The sequence below is a fragment of the Anopheles stephensi genome, chromosome 3 (genome assembly GCF_013141755.1).
Source record: "Anopheles stephensi strain Indian chromosome 3, UCI_ANSTEP_V1.0, whole genome shotgun sequence".
Classification (NCBI taxonomy): domain Eukaryota; kingdom Metazoa; phylum Arthropoda; class Insecta; order Diptera; family Culicidae; genus Anopheles; species Anopheles stephensi.
In genome coordinates this window covers 1,460,059-1,479,440 of record NC_050203.1, presented here as the reverse complement: position 1 = coordinate 1,479,440, position 19,382 = coordinate 1,460,059, and the positions used below count along the sequence as shown (strand labels likewise).

At 48.4% G+C, this 19,382-nt stretch overlaps 6 protein-coding genes across 9 annotated transcripts; 3 read left to right on the top strand and 3 right to left on the bottom strand.

Annotated features, from left to right (window-relative positions):
• Position 1: 1 nt before the first annotated feature.
• On the bottom strand, positions 2-4,490 carry LOC118512054 (vacuolar protein sorting-associated protein 8 homolog). The gene is made up of 4 exons (XM_036055905.1): positions 4,252-4,490; positions 2,600-4,134; positions 336-2,540; positions 2-300 (listed from the first exon to the last, which is right to left on the bottom strand). The coding sequence occupies exons 1-3, from the start codon at positions 4,351-4,353 to the stop codon at positions 362-364; spliced, it is 3,816 nt and encodes a 1,271-aa protein (XP_035911798.1). The 5' UTR covers positions 4,354-4,490; the 3' UTR covers positions 2-300; positions 336-361.
• A 157-nt stretch (positions 4,491-4,647) lies between these two features.
• Positions 4,648-6,587, top strand: LOC118512086 (folliculin). The gene is made up of 4 exons (XM_036056049.1): positions 4,648-4,878; positions 4,947-6,116; positions 6,186-6,288; positions 6,357-6,587. The coding sequence occupies exons 1-4, from the start codon at positions 4,836-4,838 to the stop codon at positions 6,472-6,474; spliced, it is 1,434 nt and encodes a 477-aa protein (XP_035911942.1). The 5' UTR covers positions 4,648-4,835; the 3' UTR covers positions 6,475-6,587.
• Positions 6,588-6,904: 317 nt separating this feature from the next.
• LOC118512082 (60S ribosomal protein L18) lies at positions 6,905-11,630 on the bottom strand. Of its 4 annotated transcripts, XM_036056041.1 has the most exons (7): positions 10,638-10,775; positions 10,457-10,550; positions 9,761-10,260; positions 9,257-9,694; positions 8,850-9,179; positions 7,681-7,767; positions 6,905-7,558 (listed from the first exon to the last, which is right to left on the bottom strand). In XM_036056041.1, the coding sequence occupies exons 1-7, from the start codon at positions 10,758-10,760 to the stop codon at positions 7,079-7,081; spliced, it is 2,052 nt and encodes a 683-aa protein (XP_035911934.1). In that variant the 5' UTR covers positions 10,761-10,775; the 3' UTR covers positions 6,905-7,078. The 4 variants fall into 4 exon arrangements, with proteins under 4 accessions (XP_035911934.1, XP_035911932.1, XP_035911933.1 ...); XM_036056038.1 differs by lacking the exons at positions 6,905-7,558; positions 7,681-7,767 and adding an exon at positions 11,341-11,630 and having other exon boundaries at positions 8,629-9,179; positions 10,638-11,193; XM_036056039.1 differs by lacking the exons at positions 8,850-9,179; positions 9,257-9,694; positions 9,761-10,260; positions 10,457-10,550; positions 10,638-10,775 and adding an exon at positions 8,080-8,195.
• Positions 11,594-16,389, top strand: LOC118512061 (structure-specific endonuclease subunit SLX4). The gene is made up of 6 exons (XM_036055921.1): positions 11,594-11,993; positions 12,100-12,377; positions 12,513-14,119; positions 14,220-15,904; positions 15,970-16,122; positions 16,226-16,389. The coding sequence occupies exons 2-6, from the start codon at positions 12,286-12,288 to the stop codon at positions 16,325-16,327; spliced, it is 3,639 nt and encodes a 1,212-aa protein (XP_035911814.1). The 5' UTR covers positions 11,594-11,993; positions 12,100-12,285; the 3' UTR covers positions 16,328-16,389.
• LOC118514269 lies at positions 11,869-12,283 on the top strand. Its single transcript, XM_036061010.1, has 2 exons — positions 11,869-11,993; positions 12,100-12,283. The coding sequence occupies exons 1-2, from the start codon at positions 11,869-11,871 to the stop codon at positions 12,281-12,283; spliced, it is 309 nt and encodes a 102-aa protein (XP_035916903.1).
• LOC118514268 (secreted protein PRY1-like) lies at positions 16,191-19,369 on the bottom strand. The gene is made up of 6 exons (XM_036061009.1): positions 19,157-19,369; positions 18,706-19,041; positions 18,527-18,644; positions 18,139-18,455; positions 16,825-16,942; positions 16,191-16,753 (listed from the first exon to the last, which is right to left on the bottom strand). Exons 2-6 carry the CDS (start codon positions 18,708-18,710, stop codon positions 16,430-16,432), a joined length of 882 nt encoding a protein of 293 aa, XP_035916902.1. The 5' UTR covers positions 18,711-19,041; positions 19,157-19,369; the 3' UTR covers positions 16,191-16,429.
• Between the last annotated feature and the right edge of the window lie 13 nt (positions 19,370-19,382).

Here is a 19,382-nt window from a genome sequence, read left to right as displayed (position 1 = left end):
ATAGTCGCCACACCATTCGAAAGGAATGAACGGCAAGGTTTATTTCTCTTTTCCGCTGTCGAAACATTACATCGTTCCTATGGCTTGGCATAGTTCTTCTGTTTTGCTGTCGATCGGACATTCGCTACCGGAATGGGGGGTAGCCTAACCAGCTCGTGCCAACAAATGCAACATAAATAATATCTTCTTTCTTGTACACGGTATTGACTAAACGGTATAACAGTAGACGTAGGTAGCTAGTACGTGTAGTAGTTTTGGTAGGAATTATACTAGTAAATCGGATCAGCGGGCGCGTTTCCGAAGAGGGGAGGGGCAAGAGGAAATCGTTAATGGCCACTATGAGCCGCCTGCGATTCGTATCTCAACCCACCCGTGGAGGAGCACTCAGTTTCAGCGTGCTTGGACCTTTGTCGGCGCTCGAATCGGCGTACGGAACACTCTCCGCGTAGCATTCCGGCGTTCGGATGGAGCATTCTTCCTCTACCACCGCATCACATCGCGGACACTTTAGCCGATACATTGTTGACGTTGGCCCGGTTTTCGTGTCCGCTTCTGCTCCTGCCACACGAGCCTCCGACGGTGAATCGATCGGAACGGTACAGAAGTTCGTGGCACACTGCTGGTGCATTGCATGGCCACAATCGCCCATCACGACCACCGGTTGCCGTTCGGTGTTGTAAAGCCGTGACCGACACACAATACATTTGATCGACTTAACGGCCAGCCCGCGCATCGCTATCCGGCGTTCGCGGGCCAACATGGCGTGCAAATCCTGACCCAATATGCGTGACGTCGTCTGCAGCAGCAGCGTTTCGTACGCCGAGTTGGACAGCATCCCGATCAGCAGATGCTTTATGTCCCCAAAGTTGCCCGTGTTGGTGCCGGATGTTAGCACCAGCTGTACCAGCTTGGACAGGTCGACAAACTCGCTCGCCGAGTGAAGAATGTTTTTCGTGATCGAGGTGAGATCGTTGCGGGCGAGTACGATGTGAAGCAGCGAAAACCATAGCTGTTCCCGGTCGCTTTCCGTCAGCACGGAGGAGGCACGCGTACAGAGAGCGCTGACCTGCAGTGCGCACATTTCGGACGCGCTTTCGGGCGCGTCCTTTAGCGTTTCGACGGCCACGGCGTACGCCGACTGGTAGTCGCCCTGCTTCTCGTACAGGTAGATCAAGGGAGCGTTCAGCTCGAAGCGCTTGATCGTTCGGACGGCATTATCCAACCGGTACGAGTCGTTCGATTTGAGAAAATCGATTACCTCTTCCGGGCGGTACTGACAAAGCAGTTCCAGGTACCGCTCCAGATCCGTCGTCTCCAGCTGTACCGATTGCTTGAGGAGCGCTTCCAGAAATCGAAACAGACGCTCCGGAACGCCTGCCTGCTCCAGCAGCTGCAGGAAATGGCTCAAATAGCGCATGAAGCTGTCCACAAGCACGCGCACCGCCTGTTCACAGTTTATGTCCACTATTTGGTAAAGGTTCTTCACCACCAGCGCGTATATCTGGCGCCGGGTGTCCGTCGCGTGCTGTGCGATGTACGCAAACAGCTGCACGCGTCGGAACTCGTCCAACAGGTAGCAATCAAAAATTTCCTCATATTTGCCCAAACGCTCCAGCAAATGCTCGGCTACGTGGTAGCACCGGTTCTGCCGCGCAATGTCGAGCAACCGCTCCGTCGGAATGTGGTCGAGACAGTTCGAGCAGAGCAGTTCGAGCCACGTTTGTTCGCGCTCGAAGTGTTCCCTCCTGGACAGTGGAACATCCGTGGGGGCTGTCAGGTAGGTGACGACCTTCTCCAACAGAAGCTCGTTTTCTGGCAGCTCTCGGGAAGCGATCTGCTGAGCGATAAAGTTCAGCAGCGCTCCAATCTGTGACCAGGTGGCGTGTTCGGGCGTTAAAATTTCAAGCAGGATGTTGATGATGCGCTGACGCTGTGACAAACCCAGTTCGCCGTTGAATTCCTTCTCCTGGAAGGCGAGTGAAATTACGTTCAGTGTTTCGCGTGTGTCGAACTGGAGGAGTTTGCGTAGGTAAGGATACGAAAGCTCGTCTTCCGGGGCGTTCTTTGAGTGGGTAACGGTCAGGCAGCGCAACACCTCGTGCTTCACGGTGGGAATGGTTTCCGGAGCAATCTCGCCCGCTGGATAGCCGCGCCCAGCGAGACAGCTGGAGATGTACACCAGGATGCAGTTGCCGAGATGCAGGTCGTCCGTCGCTAGCTCGATCTCCGGTATGAGATCGGTCAGGGAAATGGTGTAATCGCCAAGGGCTTTCGTGTTCAGATACATCTGTGCTCGGTAGAGCCGTTCTTTACGGCAAATGGTGAGCACCTGGTGCAGATCGAGACACTGCCAGTTGAGCTTGAGAATCAAGTTTTCCAAACGGGCCGTTTCGCCCTTCTTCCAGAAGTAGTCACACATGACTTGCGCCACGCTCGGTGCTACGGTATCGAGATGGTCGGATTCGATGTGCTTCGCTACGATTTGAAGGTAACGGTCCGTGGAAGGAAGTCGATCGTACAGTTCTTCCCAGAGCAATTGCCTGAAATGAAACGCAACCAGTTAGTGTTATGGCTTATGGCTTATACGGAGAAGGCTTACTTTTCCTGAATTTCGATCAAACACGCCACTATCGCTTCGAGGCACAGTTCCGGTGTTTTCTTGGTGACGCTCAGATATTCCTCGTACATGCGTAAAATTCGTTCCTTCGACGATACCAGCCTGCGATGCCGACCGGCCGCCGCCCTGTATCCTTCGATCGCCAGCTCGATCGCTTCATCCCACCGCTGCATCGAGGTAAGGTATGATATGCGATCGCTCCAGGCTCGGGCATTTATTGCGTGCAGACTTTTGCCTCCCAGCAAGTACAACTGATTGCCCTGCGAAACTACCGTATTGTAGCAGGCGGCTGCACCTGCTAAGGCTAGCGCTGGAGACACATTGCCACCCGTGGCCAATCCCTTAAACTGTGCCGAGTTGTACATGAGTCCGACGTTCGAAAGGTCAATCACCTCCAGCTCTCGGTTCGTGCGGACGTCGGACAGATGCAGGGTTTCCTTCGTATCCAAGCAGGCGATCGATTTCGGCCCCAGCCAATGGATGGCGAGCAGATTGTACGACAGCTGGATGTGCCGCAGGAAGAGCAACGAGATGCGCCCACTGTTGTAGATGATTTGATGGAAGAACAGATCGCTTCCGCGTGCCGCAGCCAGTACCGGATCTATGCTTCTCGTCGAATCGGCCGCTTGAATCAGCACCATCTGCCAGGCGAGAAGCGGCAAACAATCTGGATACCCTGCCATCGGATGAAACTTGATCACTTTTAACCGTGACCGTATCAGCACGACGAAGAACTTGCTTAGCGTTGCCAGTGCCACTATGGTATACGTTTTCAGTGGATGATCTTCGTCACCGATGAGCAACGGTTCGACGGTACACACCTCTCCACGCGCTCCACTAAACAGACACCGGGAATCGCAACCCCGGATGCCAAGTCGGCGGGTAAAGTTCAAACTCCAAACAGATCCACCCGAATCGGAGCACAACGCAAGCGCGGGCCTGTTCGTCCACTTCAGGTGCAGCACGCCCGTATTCGGCGTGATGACTTCATTCAGCGTCCTTATGACGTCCCCCGTTTGAGTATCGATCATGAGGATAGCGCCTCGAGCGAATCCTGCCAGCAAACGGGTACAGTCCTCGTTGAATGCCATCGCCGAAACGGCTCCCTGTGTGATTCCTTCCTGGCAGCACCATTTCAGTGTTTGCGTACAATCGAACGCCAGAATGTGTCCGTGCGACGTACCTACGGCGATCATCATCGACACGGCACACGAAGTAGCTAGCCCAGCATCCACACGATCGACGGCCGAGGTCAGCTGGGCCGTTACACCGTGCAGCACGACATGTCGCAGAATTGACTCCAGCTTCATCTGTTCCTCCAGCGAAGGGGTTGGTGTGGTTCCGCCACGGATCAGATCATCGTCCGCGAGGGATGTTTGCGTTCCGGTTCCATTTCCGTTCGAGTGTCTTACACCGAGCGCTGAAACACTGTCCAGATCGCTGTCGATTTCGCTCAGCACACTTTCCAGCGTTGGCAGTGTGTCGACGGCCGGGATTGCGTACTCTTCGTCATCCAGCTGGAAAGCGAAAGATTGTGGGCGTAAGTACAGTTTTTCGGGAGGGTGTTTGCTTACTAATCATCCCGTCGGTTACATTCCAACACGCACACACACACACGGGCGCGCGCTATGTACCTCTTCGATGTCGAGCTGGAGCGATTCCGCCAGCAAACTTTCGTTGGACCCATGGTCGGAATCCAGCAGCGAGTGTAGCGACGGTGCCTTCAGGGTGTTCATGCTCCGCTGGGTTAAATGCAGTCCATTCACCGATGCACTTTTTCAACACTGCATCTTGGAGTACATGTATAGTGGTGGAAAATAGTCTTTTATCACTTTTTTACCCTGTGCGTTGTTTGACACAACGGTTGACATTTGGTTGTTGACGGACCGGTCAAGGTTAGTAGAGATTGTTTGTGTTTACATGCCGTGGCGCAAGCGGAATTTATGGAAATCTATTGTTTTTTAATCCCCCAAAAGACATATTTTATGCCGAGAGGGACGTTTTATCGGAAAAATGGAGGCGCTCCTTGCAATAGATAAACCAAATGCTTGTTTTAGCTTTTCAAATCGGAGTAAGGGTCGCTCTATTTCGCTTGGCACGTTGACATTGATTTTGCTTCAAATTTGCGCCCAGCTGATACGCAGTACGTGAAGTGTGGAAATGTTTTAAAATACACCAAATTTGTGCATTTCGAGCTGGCTGTTATGCAAAAATCCAGATGAATGCAATAATCGCACTGTGCCATTTCTGCGAAGTTCATGGTAAGGAATCCACCGAACGTACCAGCCAAAAGCTCTCAGTTCCCAACTACGATCGTTTCCGTTTTTAGGACCGGGTGCTATTTTCTGTACACAAACGCTGCGTGAAACCAACATCCAGCAGCTGGATATAAGCTTCGATATCGACCGGAAAGGCTGTGCAGCATGCAATTCGATCAGCAACAATATCGGGCTGGTAAGCCGCGATCCAGAGAGCAATGCCAACTTTGTCAGCAGTCAAATACCGGTCCTCGGGGAGACGGTACCGCTGGTGAAGACGGCCGCCTTCCGTAGCCTTAGTTCGGAAGTGAGCTGCGCCGCGTCCGAAGGCGGGTTCGTATTTTTTGGTGATGCCAAGCATGGACACGTGCTGAGTCACGCATTTCATCTGATTGACTCCGAAGCACGAGGCTTCCAGAAACGCTTCTCGATCGTGATTCTGATGAAGGACAAGATGTTCCTGCTCAACACGCAGCCTTTTCTGGCTGACTGTATGGGAAAGATTTCGAGAGAGTTGCAAGAGTACGCACGTATTGTACACGAGGACGATCTTCGACGTCAGGGACTGGATAGGGCGCAACGAATTAACAAATGCTACGGAAGCGGGTCTACCAGCAATGCGACGAACATCACCGCCAATAGGTCACTGATTGAGCTGACTGGGAAAGAATCAATCTACGCGTACGTGCATGCCCACTTTTCCTTCATCCTCTGGGCTGGTGCTCGCTATTTGACAGAAAGCATCACACTCGGCTGCCCTTCGACGCCCGTCTGGTTGGGGAAGGAAACGGAGGAAGGGTTCGCCATCGTGCAGTCGGATAAGGAGGGCTACCAGATGCGTCGCGTTGGGCTCGCAAGTGGTGACAAAACGTTCGATCAAGTGGACGAGCTGACGCGTGCCAAATACTCTCTGCGGATGTTTCGTAGCATTTTAAAATCAAACTTTCTCTCCGTTTGTTACTGTGCGCTGACGGGGATACAGATAGTGATCCGGGGCACTCCGGTGAAGGGGTACTGTTTGGTGGCAAATTTGAAAAAGTTCTTGCCCGAGGCATTGCACAAGTTGGCCCGGGCCCACGCAGAAACGTACACATCGGCGAACGAGTTTCGAATAATCAACCTCAAGCAGGAAGCGATCGCACCGCACTCGTCCAGCAGTATTATGCGGGTGGATCTGGTCGATGATCAAGACAAGGACACGGTGGCGGTGTGCGCATGGGAGGGTGAATTGCCGAGCAAGTGTGAGTAACAGGACAGCTCTAATGTTATGGAGAATAAGTAATCCTGACACTCTTTTCATTCCCCCCCAGTGCCCAGCCTTTTGCAGAAGATCACCAAAGCGATCGATGAAGAGCTGTTCAACGATCATGCATTGGACAAACATTTACGAGTATTAGTCGAAGAGTGGAAAAAGCAAGTATTGAAGGAAGAAGCCAACCAAAGATAAGTATGTTAAATCTATGCATTTTGTCTCGTTGCAGCAAAGTGGTTTGCATTCGTAAGGTGAGCTCCAATCAGGATGTGGCCAAAATAAAGAAGATAATGGGCGTCCAGCCGCAGGACCAGGTTCTGATCAACTATTGGTATAACCACCTGTGAGGATCTTTACACTCGGTGTACAGTGTATATTTTTGTTATCGAAAAGTGTGCCTTCTATCAGCGTAGCTGATTTGTTTTTGGAGTTAATAAAGCAGTACATATATTATTGTGAATTAGGCATGAAGCGAGACTTTGCTTTTTGAAGGAAATCGTATCGAAGAAATTTAGTTCAGTGGACTGGCCAAGGACGACATGGGGGGGGGCAACGGCACCGGCATCGAAACTCGTCTGGAAATTCTGTCCGTATGCAGCAGGACTGAAACGAATCGTTTCCGATAAGATTTCTTGTGCAGATGTATCAAAACTGGATCATTAACCTTTCACTGAAACCTTCACAATCCACACAACCACGCACGAAATATGTTGCCGCTTTTCTTTCCAACTTCCGGTCACATACACACACACTCGCACATGAGACGACGCACTGTACTTTCATGTTTGGAATAGATCTTCCTTCCTTGTATTTCTTCGCCAACGCCTGCTTATTACACCAAATAGAGCACAAACTGCTCTGCACTTCTTCCGGTTGCTTTCCCGTATGTTAATGCTGTCGCTGCTGTTGTTCTGTAGAAGTGCAGCCCAAATCGCTAAACCCTGGACAGGCTTAGTTCTTGAAACCGCAGCTGCTACGGCGACCACGAGCCTTCTCGTACTTGCGGCCCTTCGACTGCACATACGGGCGAGTGTTGGAGTGTGGCACACCAGGAGCGCGTCCGAAGTGCTTGAATACCTCACGCGCGTTGCGCTTGCCTTGCATCAGGACGGTGTTCCTTCCGGTCGGGGAGATGAGGGCGAGCTGATCGAACGTGTAGATCTTGCCACCGTTCTTCAGGATACGCTGGCGGGCCTTTTCCGTCACACGCAGAGCGCACACGTTCAGCTTCGGCACATCCAGCATGCGGACATCGTTCGTGATGGTGCCGATCACGACAGCGATCGTTTTCTCGTCCTTGGCGCGCAGCTTCATCAGCTGAGCGACACGGTGAAGGGACATGGGAGGCTGGTTCGTTCTGCTCATGAACAGACGACGCATCACGATCTTGTTGAACTTCTTGTGCGTACGGCGGTACAGGAAGCGGTAGAGCTAAAATGCGAAAGAACACAGGGAACACACACACACACATACACATCCAGTTAGTTTGGTCACGATCGATGGACGCACACAGGAAGTTGTGCTGCAAACAACACGCCGGGTTGACAACTCACCTTCACCAACAGCCCAAGGTACACGTCCAACGATTTCGGCTTCGTACGACGGACCTTACGGTCCCACTTATGATTGAGGTCGATACCCTGTGCGAAACAAACAAAAAAGGAACCATTATTACACCGCCTTCACACAACATGCACCTTTCGGCCGGTTTCCAGTGTGGTGTGTTGGTGGCCAACTTTGACAGACAACAACGCATGTAGCAAGCCGAACATCGACGTTCCACAATAGGGACGTAATTTCGCATCGCTCTCAAATAAAATAGCGCGTAACACTCGTGTATCGATTGCGCTGAGGTTGGCTTCGTTTGTTGGTCAAAGTTTCACCAATTATTTACCATTTTGTGTGGTAAAATACGCTATTTATCACGGTTCAACAGCAGAACAACTCCTTACCATGTTCAAGACCGGAAAAAGAAAGAACCAGAGCTGCCAACAGCGAAGCGCACAACGTGTGGGAATTGACACTTGTCAAGCGTGAGGCATAATATTCCCATAGGGCGGTCTGTTTGGAGAATTGTATGATATTTTTCACAGGGCAAAGTGGTCTCGAATGAAGTAAATTTAAAAATTAATTTTCATTTCAAATTTAACATAGGAATTAAAATTGTTGTTTTGACAATACGGCTTCAAGCCATCATAATAAATAAATAAATAAATAAAATTGTTATTTACATTATTGTATGCGAATATTCAAGATAATTCAAATAGGGGAATTGAATCATCATTCCCATCATCATCATCATGTACCTATCGAGGCGCGGTTTCTGCGCGGTGCATTTTTGACTCCATGTGTTCAAATATTCAAATGCCTTTCTTCGGTTGGGTGTTATTAATTATAGATGTTCGACTAAGCTACAGGTTTATTGAGGGCGGCATGATACTGTGATGTGATTGTTGATACAGATTTCTGAACTCAGATGAAAAGATGCGCGAGACAAACCATTTAAGCCAATGCGATTGCAGCCCTACAATCGCCCATTTTTTATTGTTCTAAGCCACGCCGCTATATAAAAAATATCACATAATCAGTCTAGGTTTTTAATGTCCTCCAGTATGTACCATTTCTTAAACCGATCTACCGCCCGCTCCCAAGCACGCATCTGTTTAAGCCGCGTTGCCCTCTGCGTCACATCCGGGGCGAACTTTCTCTCCACCTTTCTCACATCGTTCAGCTGTCGCTTCGTGTTCCAGATGCCACAATTTAGCCCGGCCATAAACATCGCGCCCATTGCAGTTGAGTCCGTCACTTCACCACGCTCTACCTGAATGCCCGTTAGGTCGGCCAGCGTTTGGCAGATGAAATCGTTCTTCGAAACTCCCCCATCGACCTTGATGCTGGTGAAAGAGAAGCCCGTTTCCTTCAGCGCACAGTCGTACAGTAGGGCCACACGGAAGGCGAGGCTTTCCAGTAGGGCTCGCACCATGTGTTCTTTCCGCGTGGAGGGCCTTATCCCGATAAATCCACTTCCAGCCGTATCGTCCTGAATTGGTGGCTGAAGGGAAAACCCACATAGAACAGGATGTTAGGCTATCGTAGAGACAGCTTGAACTGATTATACAGTATACTTACACCAAGCCCGCTGAACGCAGGGATGAATAGGACACCGTCCGAGTTAGGCACAGACATCGCCATTGTGGCACTTTCTGCTGGATCGTCGAACAAACCCACATTGAGCGCCCATTCGATGATGGAGCCCGTATCGTTGGACGCACCCTCCATGAGGTAGTTAATGTCCACGCTCGCACTAGTTCCACTTTGCAGCTTGTAGCCTATCAGCGGATACAGCCCGTGCACCGAGGCAAGGCACTTTGTTCCTGTGTTAACGTTCAGAAAGGAACCTGTTCCCATCGTGACCTTCACGTCGCCGCGCTCGAAGCAACAGTTGCCCCACAGCGACGCAGACTGGTCGCTTACCGACGCGGCTATTTTGATTTTCGCTCCCAGCAGTGTTTCGTGCACGTGGCCAAAGTCGTACGAATTGTCAACCACCTTTGGCAGCAACTCTTTCTGCAAGAAAAAGTCAACAGTTAGAGTATCGTGAGTGGTAAACCATGCATGCTGCGTACAGCGTACCTTAATGGAGAATAGTTTCAATGCCCAACCAGCCCACTCCTGACCGAACGGATCGTAAAATCCGGTCGAGGTGCAGTTGGTCACATCGCTTATATGCTCCACCTGCCCAGTGAGATCGGTTCCCTGGCGCAAGCGGTACAGCAACCAGGAATCGATCGTTCCGTAAAGGACATTTCCAATTTTGAGGTCCTCTTGAAGTGCCGGATTGTTTTGCAACACCCAAGACAGCCGTAGTGTTACCTGCGGGTTCATCAGCTTGATCACACTTCCGGCCAGAAATCGTTTGCTTCGGGTGAAGAAATGTAAAAAGCTCGCTCCAAACTTGAGCAACCGCAACGTGAAGCTGTTGTTCCAGTCCTGCACTAGCTGGTCGGCCCGCAAATCCTTCCAGGTGATGAAATTGTGGTAAACCTGCCCCGTGTGGCGATTCCAGCAAGTGAAGCTATTTCTTTGCGTCGATATGGCCAAACAGGTGAGCTGATCGATAGACAGGTTCGCATCTGTGGAGAGAGAACCCCGGCGCAAAAAGCGAACTTTAAATGAGGTGCTTAAATCCGTTAAATCAACGTCATACGCGTGCTTTTGTGACGTTAAGCCATCCGATGAACAAACCATAGGCCGATTTTTCAGCGATTAGATAAGCAACATTAACGTAGACGCGCTTTTTGTGTGTAATTAATAATGACTTCCACTGACCTTCAGTCGCTTTACGGATCGTTTGCAACACGCTGGTCCATAGTTTTTCTGGGTTTATTTCAACCCATCCCGGGGCTGGATAAATCAAATCAACCTAAAATTGATGAAATTGTATAGTTTTATACATTTGCCGGTCTATCTCTCTTTAGAAACCTTCCGGTTTTGGGACAAATTAGCTTACGTGGTCATAGGCGGTACCGACCGTGACCGGTTCCCCGTTTGTTCTTGTCGCGTATATGAAGCACCGAATGGTCGTTGTGCCAACGTCGAGCGTGGCTATGTAATGTTGATCAACCGCTTCCATTGATGGCTGAGTGAGCAGTAAGTCGAACGAGGAGGAGTGGAAATGTTACTGTTTGTCGATGATGCCACTTAAGCGCCACTTGAACCACCGGCATCACATGGAACCACACTACAAAGGGCAGTGTGCGAAGGCGCTGTGCTTTCCGCAGCAACACAAATCACTTCCGACTGCGAAGATAAGGCCCGACCGAGCACCGGGCGGGAGACGATGAATAGGACGGCGACGTAACGCTAACGTTGTTGTCGCACCACTGCGCAAGAAGCTCTGCCAGATCGTCGTCATCGTCTCGGGGTGAACGGTACGATTTCAATTTAAACCGATAAAATCATCGATAGAAACAAGCCGCGGCAGTGGCAGTGGTGGGGATAGCGTTGATTGATGCTGGTTCAGAGTCGGTGTCATACCAGCATATGCAACGTATGCGCTTGCAAAGCTGCAAAGAAACGGAACCGATAAATTGATTAGCTCTGGCGCGCTGATGGTGTGCGTTGTTCGCTATGCTTCGCTGGAGGAAGTGGAAGTGAAAGTAAGGTGTCCATGATGATGATTTGGTTATATGAATAAGCCTTTACCAATTTACCTTGCAGGGGTTTTGATGTTCCTTCGGATATTTGCAATTTGATGCAGTTTTTTTTTGCTGATAACAACTTGCCGGGATAAACTTTCTAATTGCGTGAAGAACTTTCTAATCGTTGTTTCCCCTTCTGAGCGCTCAAACATTCGTGACACAAAGCAGTTTAAAAAATGGCAAATCCTTCTGTTAATAGTGAACAAATATTTACACTTTTCACACAAAATTTACATTTTTATTTCATCTATTGTTGCGGCTATGCGGCTGAATTTGCCGCGGATTGTGTTTATCAACAAACTCAACCCAACTCGGACGGCTGTAAACGCAGTGCGTAGCAGAAAATCCGTTTGTTTTCAATCGCGGCTGTCAAACGTCAAAATCACACGGTGCATTGTTGCGTGAATCTAGTAAAAAATCCGCCAAGGCGCAGGAAATGCGTTTCGCAAGCGTTTGTGTCTGTTATTAGAATATTTTGTAAGTTTCTACTAGTTTATTCACCGGAACGACGAACGTGCTTTCGCGTGTGGGTCAGGTGGAATGGGTGGTGTCGATACGAGTGGCTGGAAACCGCGCCGTACGAAGGGTACCGTGATCTACAAGACGCGCAACCAGTTTGCCTGGCTCGTGATAGCGGCCGGCACTGCGGTCTTTGCTACGTACTAGTAAGTACAAACATGATCCTGCTCGATGGAGGCTTGAAAGAGCGCAACACCTAAGTTGGCAGCATTGCGGATGGTGTGATATATTGCTTTATGTTCCCCCTTGCAGCACTATCGTTAGTTACATCGGTGGCGACGATCTGAAGCAGCGGATGAGGAGAGATTTCTACGAGAAGACGGAAGAGGAAATTGATCGGCGGAACTTGATGCGATTTAGTTTAATCGCACCGAAGCGAGGTGATACCATACGAAAGCTTCTTGAAGACGAAAAAGAGGAGCAAGCGAAGAAGTAGAGATGAGCAAACGATTGAAGTTCGCGAAGCTAAGGCTTGCCAAACCGAACGATGTCGGCGCACCACCACCGGGCGTAGTCCCAGCTGAAGTTTGGTAATATTCTACAGTAGGGATTTCCGGGTAGCAGATGATCCTATTTGTATATGTAGTTTGTAGCTAGTCAATAAAGTATACGTTACCACGGGAGCTTAACGGTAGTGTTCTTATTTCTCTTTTGCTTCTTTTCAGCACAAACAGTACGGTGAGTGGTAAAACATCCAAGTACTTTACAAATGGGGTAGAAAATCCTTGCGCCGAGGAAGAGACCTTCATTATGATACACTCCGAAGATTCTGGAGAGGATAATCAGCCAACCAAAGAGCAAAGCTCGCGACGAAGACCACAAAAATCACCTAATGCGTGTCCGAGCGATGGCCCGAAGCTCCCCAAACTTCGAAAGAAAGCCTGCGATGGTAACGCGCTGATTAGTAATTTCTTGCACTCGCAGCCACATCAAACAGTGGAAGAAGGCGAAGATGATTTCGAGGAGTCAAAATCAAGAAAGGGGTCCCAGACGAAGCAAACTAAAGTGCAGCGAGCCGCCAAGAAAACGACTACGAAAGCTCCAAAACGCTCGAAGAATCAGAGCGACATTAGGAAAGTGTTTAAAAAGTACAAGAACGACCATGAGGTACTGCACGAGCTGCTGAAAGAGCATAGCGCTTCTGAACAGATCGATCCGGAGCAGCTACAGATTGCGCTCGCTATGTCACGATCGCTGGCCGATCAGGAGGAATGTAGCAGCAATCCTACGACCAGCGGAGAAGCGCTGGGTACCGACTGTTCTGCAGCAAGCAGCTCTGGTTCGTCCGAAGAGCGTCGGATCGTGAGCATTCGTACCACGTTGGAGCAGTTTGGCTTCCGGTGTAAGAACAGCTACACTGATTACGATTTAAACGTTATCTTTGGTAGTGCCTCGACTAAGAATGTGAAAAGGATCAAGCATAAAAGGGCTACAAACCTGCTGCCAAGAAGTAGCGAAGAGTTGGCTGCTTTCATTGACAGTCAAGCAAAGAAATTATTCCCTTTAGAAATGAGGGAAATGAATGAAGGGCAAAGTACGTCTAGGGTGTGGGATAGTATTCAATCTCATTTAAACAATCTGTTTTGGATCGCACAAACGGAATTGCCGAGTGAGCAGCTGATGGAAAAGTATTACGTGCCAGAGCTGTTGGAAGTAAATCCAGCACCGGTGGGATGCATGTTGAAGGACTGGAGCAAAATTCCTGGCCGTGAGAGCACACCGGACCGAGAAAATGGTGCCAAGCCGGTGGAGGATACTTGCACCCGAATGAATTCTCCTGATTTGTTCAACGATTCGGAAACGGGAGATAATGCGGAAGATTGTGATCCGATCGAGGTGCAGTTACTTAGTGGGCCTTTTGTTGAAAAGACTGACCAGACGGAAAATGAGGATCGAAATGCTGCGCTCGCAGATAATGTTGTAGTGATTCTTTCTTCGAATGAATCGGGCGGCGTTAAGCTAGCCGAAGATGCTGGTGTATTGCAGGATGATGCGAATGAGCAGTGCATCGATGCTAAACAGCAGGCCATGGAAAGCAGTAATCCATCAACGTGCGAAACGGATCAAATCCCTGTCGAAGAAGAAATCGTTAAAGAACGGACAGAAGTAGTTGAGCTCGACGACAATACCGAAGAAGACGAAGATAAGTTTGTTACTGCGTCAGAAATGTCTCAATGTCCGCCGCCCGCTTTCCATCGGAGCTCGGAAAACATCTTCGACGATTCGGATCCGAATCCTATGGTCAGCTTCGAAGTTTATTCCAGTGAAGAAGGTAACAACGCTTGACGACGAATACATTGCTTTGAACATTCTGTTGTTTGTCCGTTAATAATAAAATACAACCCTTTTATACACATTTATTTACTGTCTAGAGAAGATTTCTGCAGCATCGCAAGTACCGGTGGGAACGACTTCATCAAACGGTGACGTTGCAACGACGAACAAGGCGTCCGGGGACATGGTGCAGAAGGAGCAAAGTGGCAAGTGCAATAAACTTGAACAAAATGATGGCAATTGTCTAAACATGCCGGTAGGAGAAGAGACTGTGGAAAAAGACAGGAATTCATGCGCGAGGGATGAAGTACGATTCTCTGCGGAAAAGGACCTTTCATTCCATCGACTTGCTATTAAAGTACGGCTTAGTGAGGCAATGGAAGGCATGGCCAGTACGGTAGAAACGGTTGATTTGATAGAGGATGCTCCTGCTATCGACAAACCGGCACCGAATCTTGAGGAAATGGGGGTGAACCGTCCAACGGAAACACAATGCAGTCAGCTGAATGGTACACAGGATGACGATGTGCTATACATTTCTGACGATGAGGTGAATTATTCTATCCGTGGGGAATCGTCGAGAATTCCAGCTCGAGGAGCAGAGTCAGCTGATGAAGAGGATTCTGATCAACCAAGAGAGGATCCTGACATGACAATCCACTACCACGTTGTTGAACCGTTCGAGCAAAGCAGAGAAAGTTTAAACGTTTCGCCTCCAACTTCTGAATGTGTATTGCCTGCGGAAGAAGAACCAGAAATTGCAATCATTTCTTCGAACGACGATGAAACGATCGTTGGAGGTATCAATCATGGAGAAAACACGTTCGCCTATTTAGATCACTTAGTGAAGGAGTTCAACTTACCCCCATTAAAATCGAAACAGAGTATAAAAAACGGGTTAAGTAAATCGGAAATTGGAAGATCTAACTCCCAGCCAATTGTTGCGAGTGCTACACTGTCGCCTAAAGAGAGTAATCAAGCAATCGTCCTAGAATCGTTTGGGACGGAAGTTACAGGCGAGAAGGAGGAAAACACGGAGACTCATCGGGATGTAGGGAAAGTCAGCAGTAATCACGTACCTGAAATATCTGATGAGTTATGCAACTATCTACACAATTATGAAGAGCCTAACTTCGACGATCATGCAATAGAGGCCGAAATGATCGCATCTCAAAGTCCTCTGATCAGTAACGTTTCAGCTGGTGGTAAGGTTTTGGGTAGAGTCAAATCCTGTACACAGTTTGATTCGCCTAGCAATCACACGGCTTTAAAACGAACCGTCTCTGAAACCAGGCTGCCTTCGTCTTCGACTCCGCATGAAAAGGACGCCTCAAAACAATCAAAGCGCGATAATTTTGGAAACAAATTTAACGAGTTAGAATCGGCTACCGTAGGCATGGCTCCAACCGAGTATGTGATCAGCACTTCGCCCGAGAACCAGAAGCCTCCTGCGTATGAAGACATGTCAACGCCGGAAATTGAACGTGAATTGTTCAAGTACGGGTTGAAGGCATTGCAGCGGAGTAAAGCTATTCGAGTTCTGAACTATTTATTCGATGCGATGCATCCATATGTGATGTTGGTGGAAAGGGAGAACGAACGAAACGTGCCAGTAGCACCAAAAGAACACGCTCGTTGTACGGCCGAAGAGACCACCGAGCAGCAGCAAAAGCAGATTTCAACACCATGCAGTTCGATTGCGTTAAAAACGCCTCGAAAATGCGCCTTCAAGTTGGACCTAACGGTCACAGACTGCTTCCTGCCCTCGAAGCCACGCAAAAAGGTGCAATAAGCATGTTTGTTGTACAAAAGCTGTGAATTACTAAAGACCGATTGTAATGTTTTCAGATCGCTTGGTGTGCTGTTCCACTACACATAGCTTTCTTCAATCTAGTGGCGGAAAGCGAATCCTTACAGCGGCAGATACTGCGCTACGAGCCGATTAATCTGGACGACATTTACGGGACGCTGAAAGAGGCTGGTATGCGCTACGAAACTAATGTAAGTCTTAAGTCAAAATGTTTGAGACTACGGCGAGTCAGGCCGTTCCAGTTATTTGAGTTGCCAGATTATGTTAACGTATGAGTTTATTTTTATCGAATAGGATCTGATTGCCTTTCTCGACAAGCATTGCATCACATTCAGAACCGCAGCATCCAGTGGAGATCGAACGGCGAAAGGAAGGTCAAAGGATGGCAACAAATAAATTATCCGGTGGAAAGTCGTCATGTAAACAGGTGATCTGATTTTCACATTCAATTGTACTAAGTTGAGCGTTGTTTTTTCTTAGACTCTAATCTTAACCACTTCACTTTGATGACACATGGTCCGCGTATCGACCGTACACATTTCCTGGTGGATCGTAATTGCACACAACAAACACACTCGTGCCCTTGGCAGCCGTGCCAACCCCCAAACGCTGGGAACCTTTCCATACGACCTGGGTGAAGTGTCCTACGTTGGAGAAATTGTTTCCCGGATCAGCGGCACCGAAGGTGTAGTTTTTAATTTCACCGTACCAGGAGTCAACGGCATCGTGTCCTTCTAAGTTGGCCCGTCCGAAGCAGGCGTACAGGTTCTCGCCGTACTCGTTCGTCGAGCGATGTTGCAGCTTGTTTTCGGCGGCCAGTTTCTGTGAATGGCAGTAGCTCAAGTGATCAAGGTTTTCGGTTTGCGGCTCCGTAAAACTGATCGTCTACTTACGTTTGCCCATTGTTGCGCAAATTCGCATAGCTCCTTGTTAAGCTGTAACGGATTGGCAGAATGTTTGGCTCGCAATTCGTTGTGGCGCCGTAGCACATCGAGCTGAAACTGAGAGAAACTGCACGGACAGATTATTTGTACGCCACATTTGACAGGCAGTGCACAATTTTTCTATCGAGTTAGAAATGGTTCTACCTACCTCATATTGCTGGCACGTTAACACTTGCGAGTGTTTCTTCTACGAATATCGAGCCTATCATCAAGACAACTCATTTATATCCATGTACACAGATTCACCTGCCCGGGGGCATCGGTGCCATAAAGACGTAACATTGCTATGAAGCATATAAATTTTGATATCGTTTCCGCTGCTATTATCTACGAACGAACCCACCTTATCATTGTGTCGATTAAGAGGTGTGGATGTGAAGACCAAATAGAAACACTGTCATCAGTTTATAGATGCTAGCGAAAGAATATGAGTCACGGACACTGGTTTGTTTTCTGTAGCACTGATTCACAACCAATACGGTTACCGTTTGCTCCATCCACACTTTCCGACCAGCTTTCAGTCACTTACGATCAGGTTGCTTTGCAGGATAGTGTCCTCCATGGCTCTCCCCATGGAGCAGGACTGACTATCGGGCGATGGAAAGTCTTCTCGGGAGGCCAGACACCGGTGGTAGGTCCCTGAATTACTGGTAATAATTAGTAATTCAAACCTTAAATAATTAGTTGAAGCGGCCCGGTAGTAGATGCGACAGCAGCGAAATTCTTCACATGGCAGAACCGGAGTTCAAATTTCATCTGGACCGTCCGTCCAACATAGTGAGGATTCAATATCCAACTATGCGGTACCAATAAGTCTAGTAAGCCAGAAATCGCAGGCATGACCTAAGGGATCGTTAGGTCAGGAAAGAAGAAGAAGTAAGTCAAATCATTGATTAGTAGAAAATGTCAACATTTGATTATTTTTATTGTTCTTCAGTCAGCATATGGCAAAGTGATAACATAAAAAAGGAAGTCGTTGAACGGGTGTTCACAATTGACTTCTTGCGATTACTCTTATTATTTTACAAAAAATGTACAGAATTTAATAGAGATTAACCAAGAGTTTGCCAAAATTGACGTCTATGCTGGGAGCCAAGGGCAAAAGAAAGTTTGAGAAATATTTCTCTGACAACTACAGGTACAATGACTGTATGCATTATATTTTCTGTTTCATTCCAGTGTTGGTACTCTGGTGAACTTTTAGTTTTAGTGACATCGACGGAACATTACAATGCCGTGTTCCGCGGATCTTAAGCATATCATGATCTAGTTACGTTGGCAGGATATTGTCCTCCAAAGTTACCGGGTGGGTCATAGTTGCAAACGACGTAGATACTGGTCCCCTTTGAAGCTATTCCAACACCCAGAGTGCGCGACTTCTTCCACACCACCTGGGTGAAGTGGCCCACCTGCGAGAAGTTGGACGGGTTGGCAGCACCGAAGGTATAGTACCGGATCTCATTGTACCACGAGTCCACCGCTTCGTAGCCTGAGACGTTGCTCTTTCCAAAAGAGGCGTAGAGGTTCTCGCCGTACTTGTTGTTGCTACGATGCTGCATGACATTCCTGCTTGCCAGATGCTAGAAATGCGAAGTACGGAATTACGGGATTGGAGTAAATGTCATGACCAGCTGGTGGCCCGATTGCTTACATTGGCCCATTGTTGAGCATATTGACACATTCCAGCATCAAGCTGTAACGGTGCTGCCGAATGTTTTGCACGCAGTTGGTTGTGCCGCTCGAGAACCTCCAGTTGGAATGCGGTGTAACTAAGGAAAATTTAGTGGATTAAGGGTGATGAACATGCCGATGGCAGCGTTTGTAACATACCTCATCTTGGCTGCTTACGCGTTGCTAGAGCTTAGAAAGTTTGATGAATTCCTGAGGCGAACACAACCCTTTATATACTACATTTTGGGTGGTTGCTTCCGTAGATTTCGTGGAAAATCTATTCACCAATGATAAATGAAATGTTATGAAAATTCAAAATAATTAGGCGATAAACATGTTTTTCTTATCAACATCCGAACCAGTGACGGCGGAATTGGTTTCCAGGGAAGATTTGTTTCCGATAGGGATGAAGTCAGCCAAACCATTTTTGCTTAACTCGTGTGCCCTATGATCATGCCTCTGGTAACACCTCAAACGCTCCACTTCACGACCCCACTGCAATTGCAATTAATTAAAAAATGATTTGACCAATTCTGTAACGCTGATGCGAGTGTAACGTTCTGTGAATGCATCACGCATTGAGGAAAAAAAGCCTTCTATAACAACACACCACAGAATACCAACACAAACAATAGTTAATGGATGATGGCGCTACGCTTGCTATAATCGGCGTAGAGTAAAAAAACTGTCTCACTATTGATGGCACTTGAAACACCCTCCCGAACAGCTCAAGTTCGGTTTGCGATTGCTCTACAGCATGTGGACGCTCTGCGGATTCGGCACCAATGACACATTGCGTTCGGTGTGCACTATCATCAGCATCAACATCCACTGCA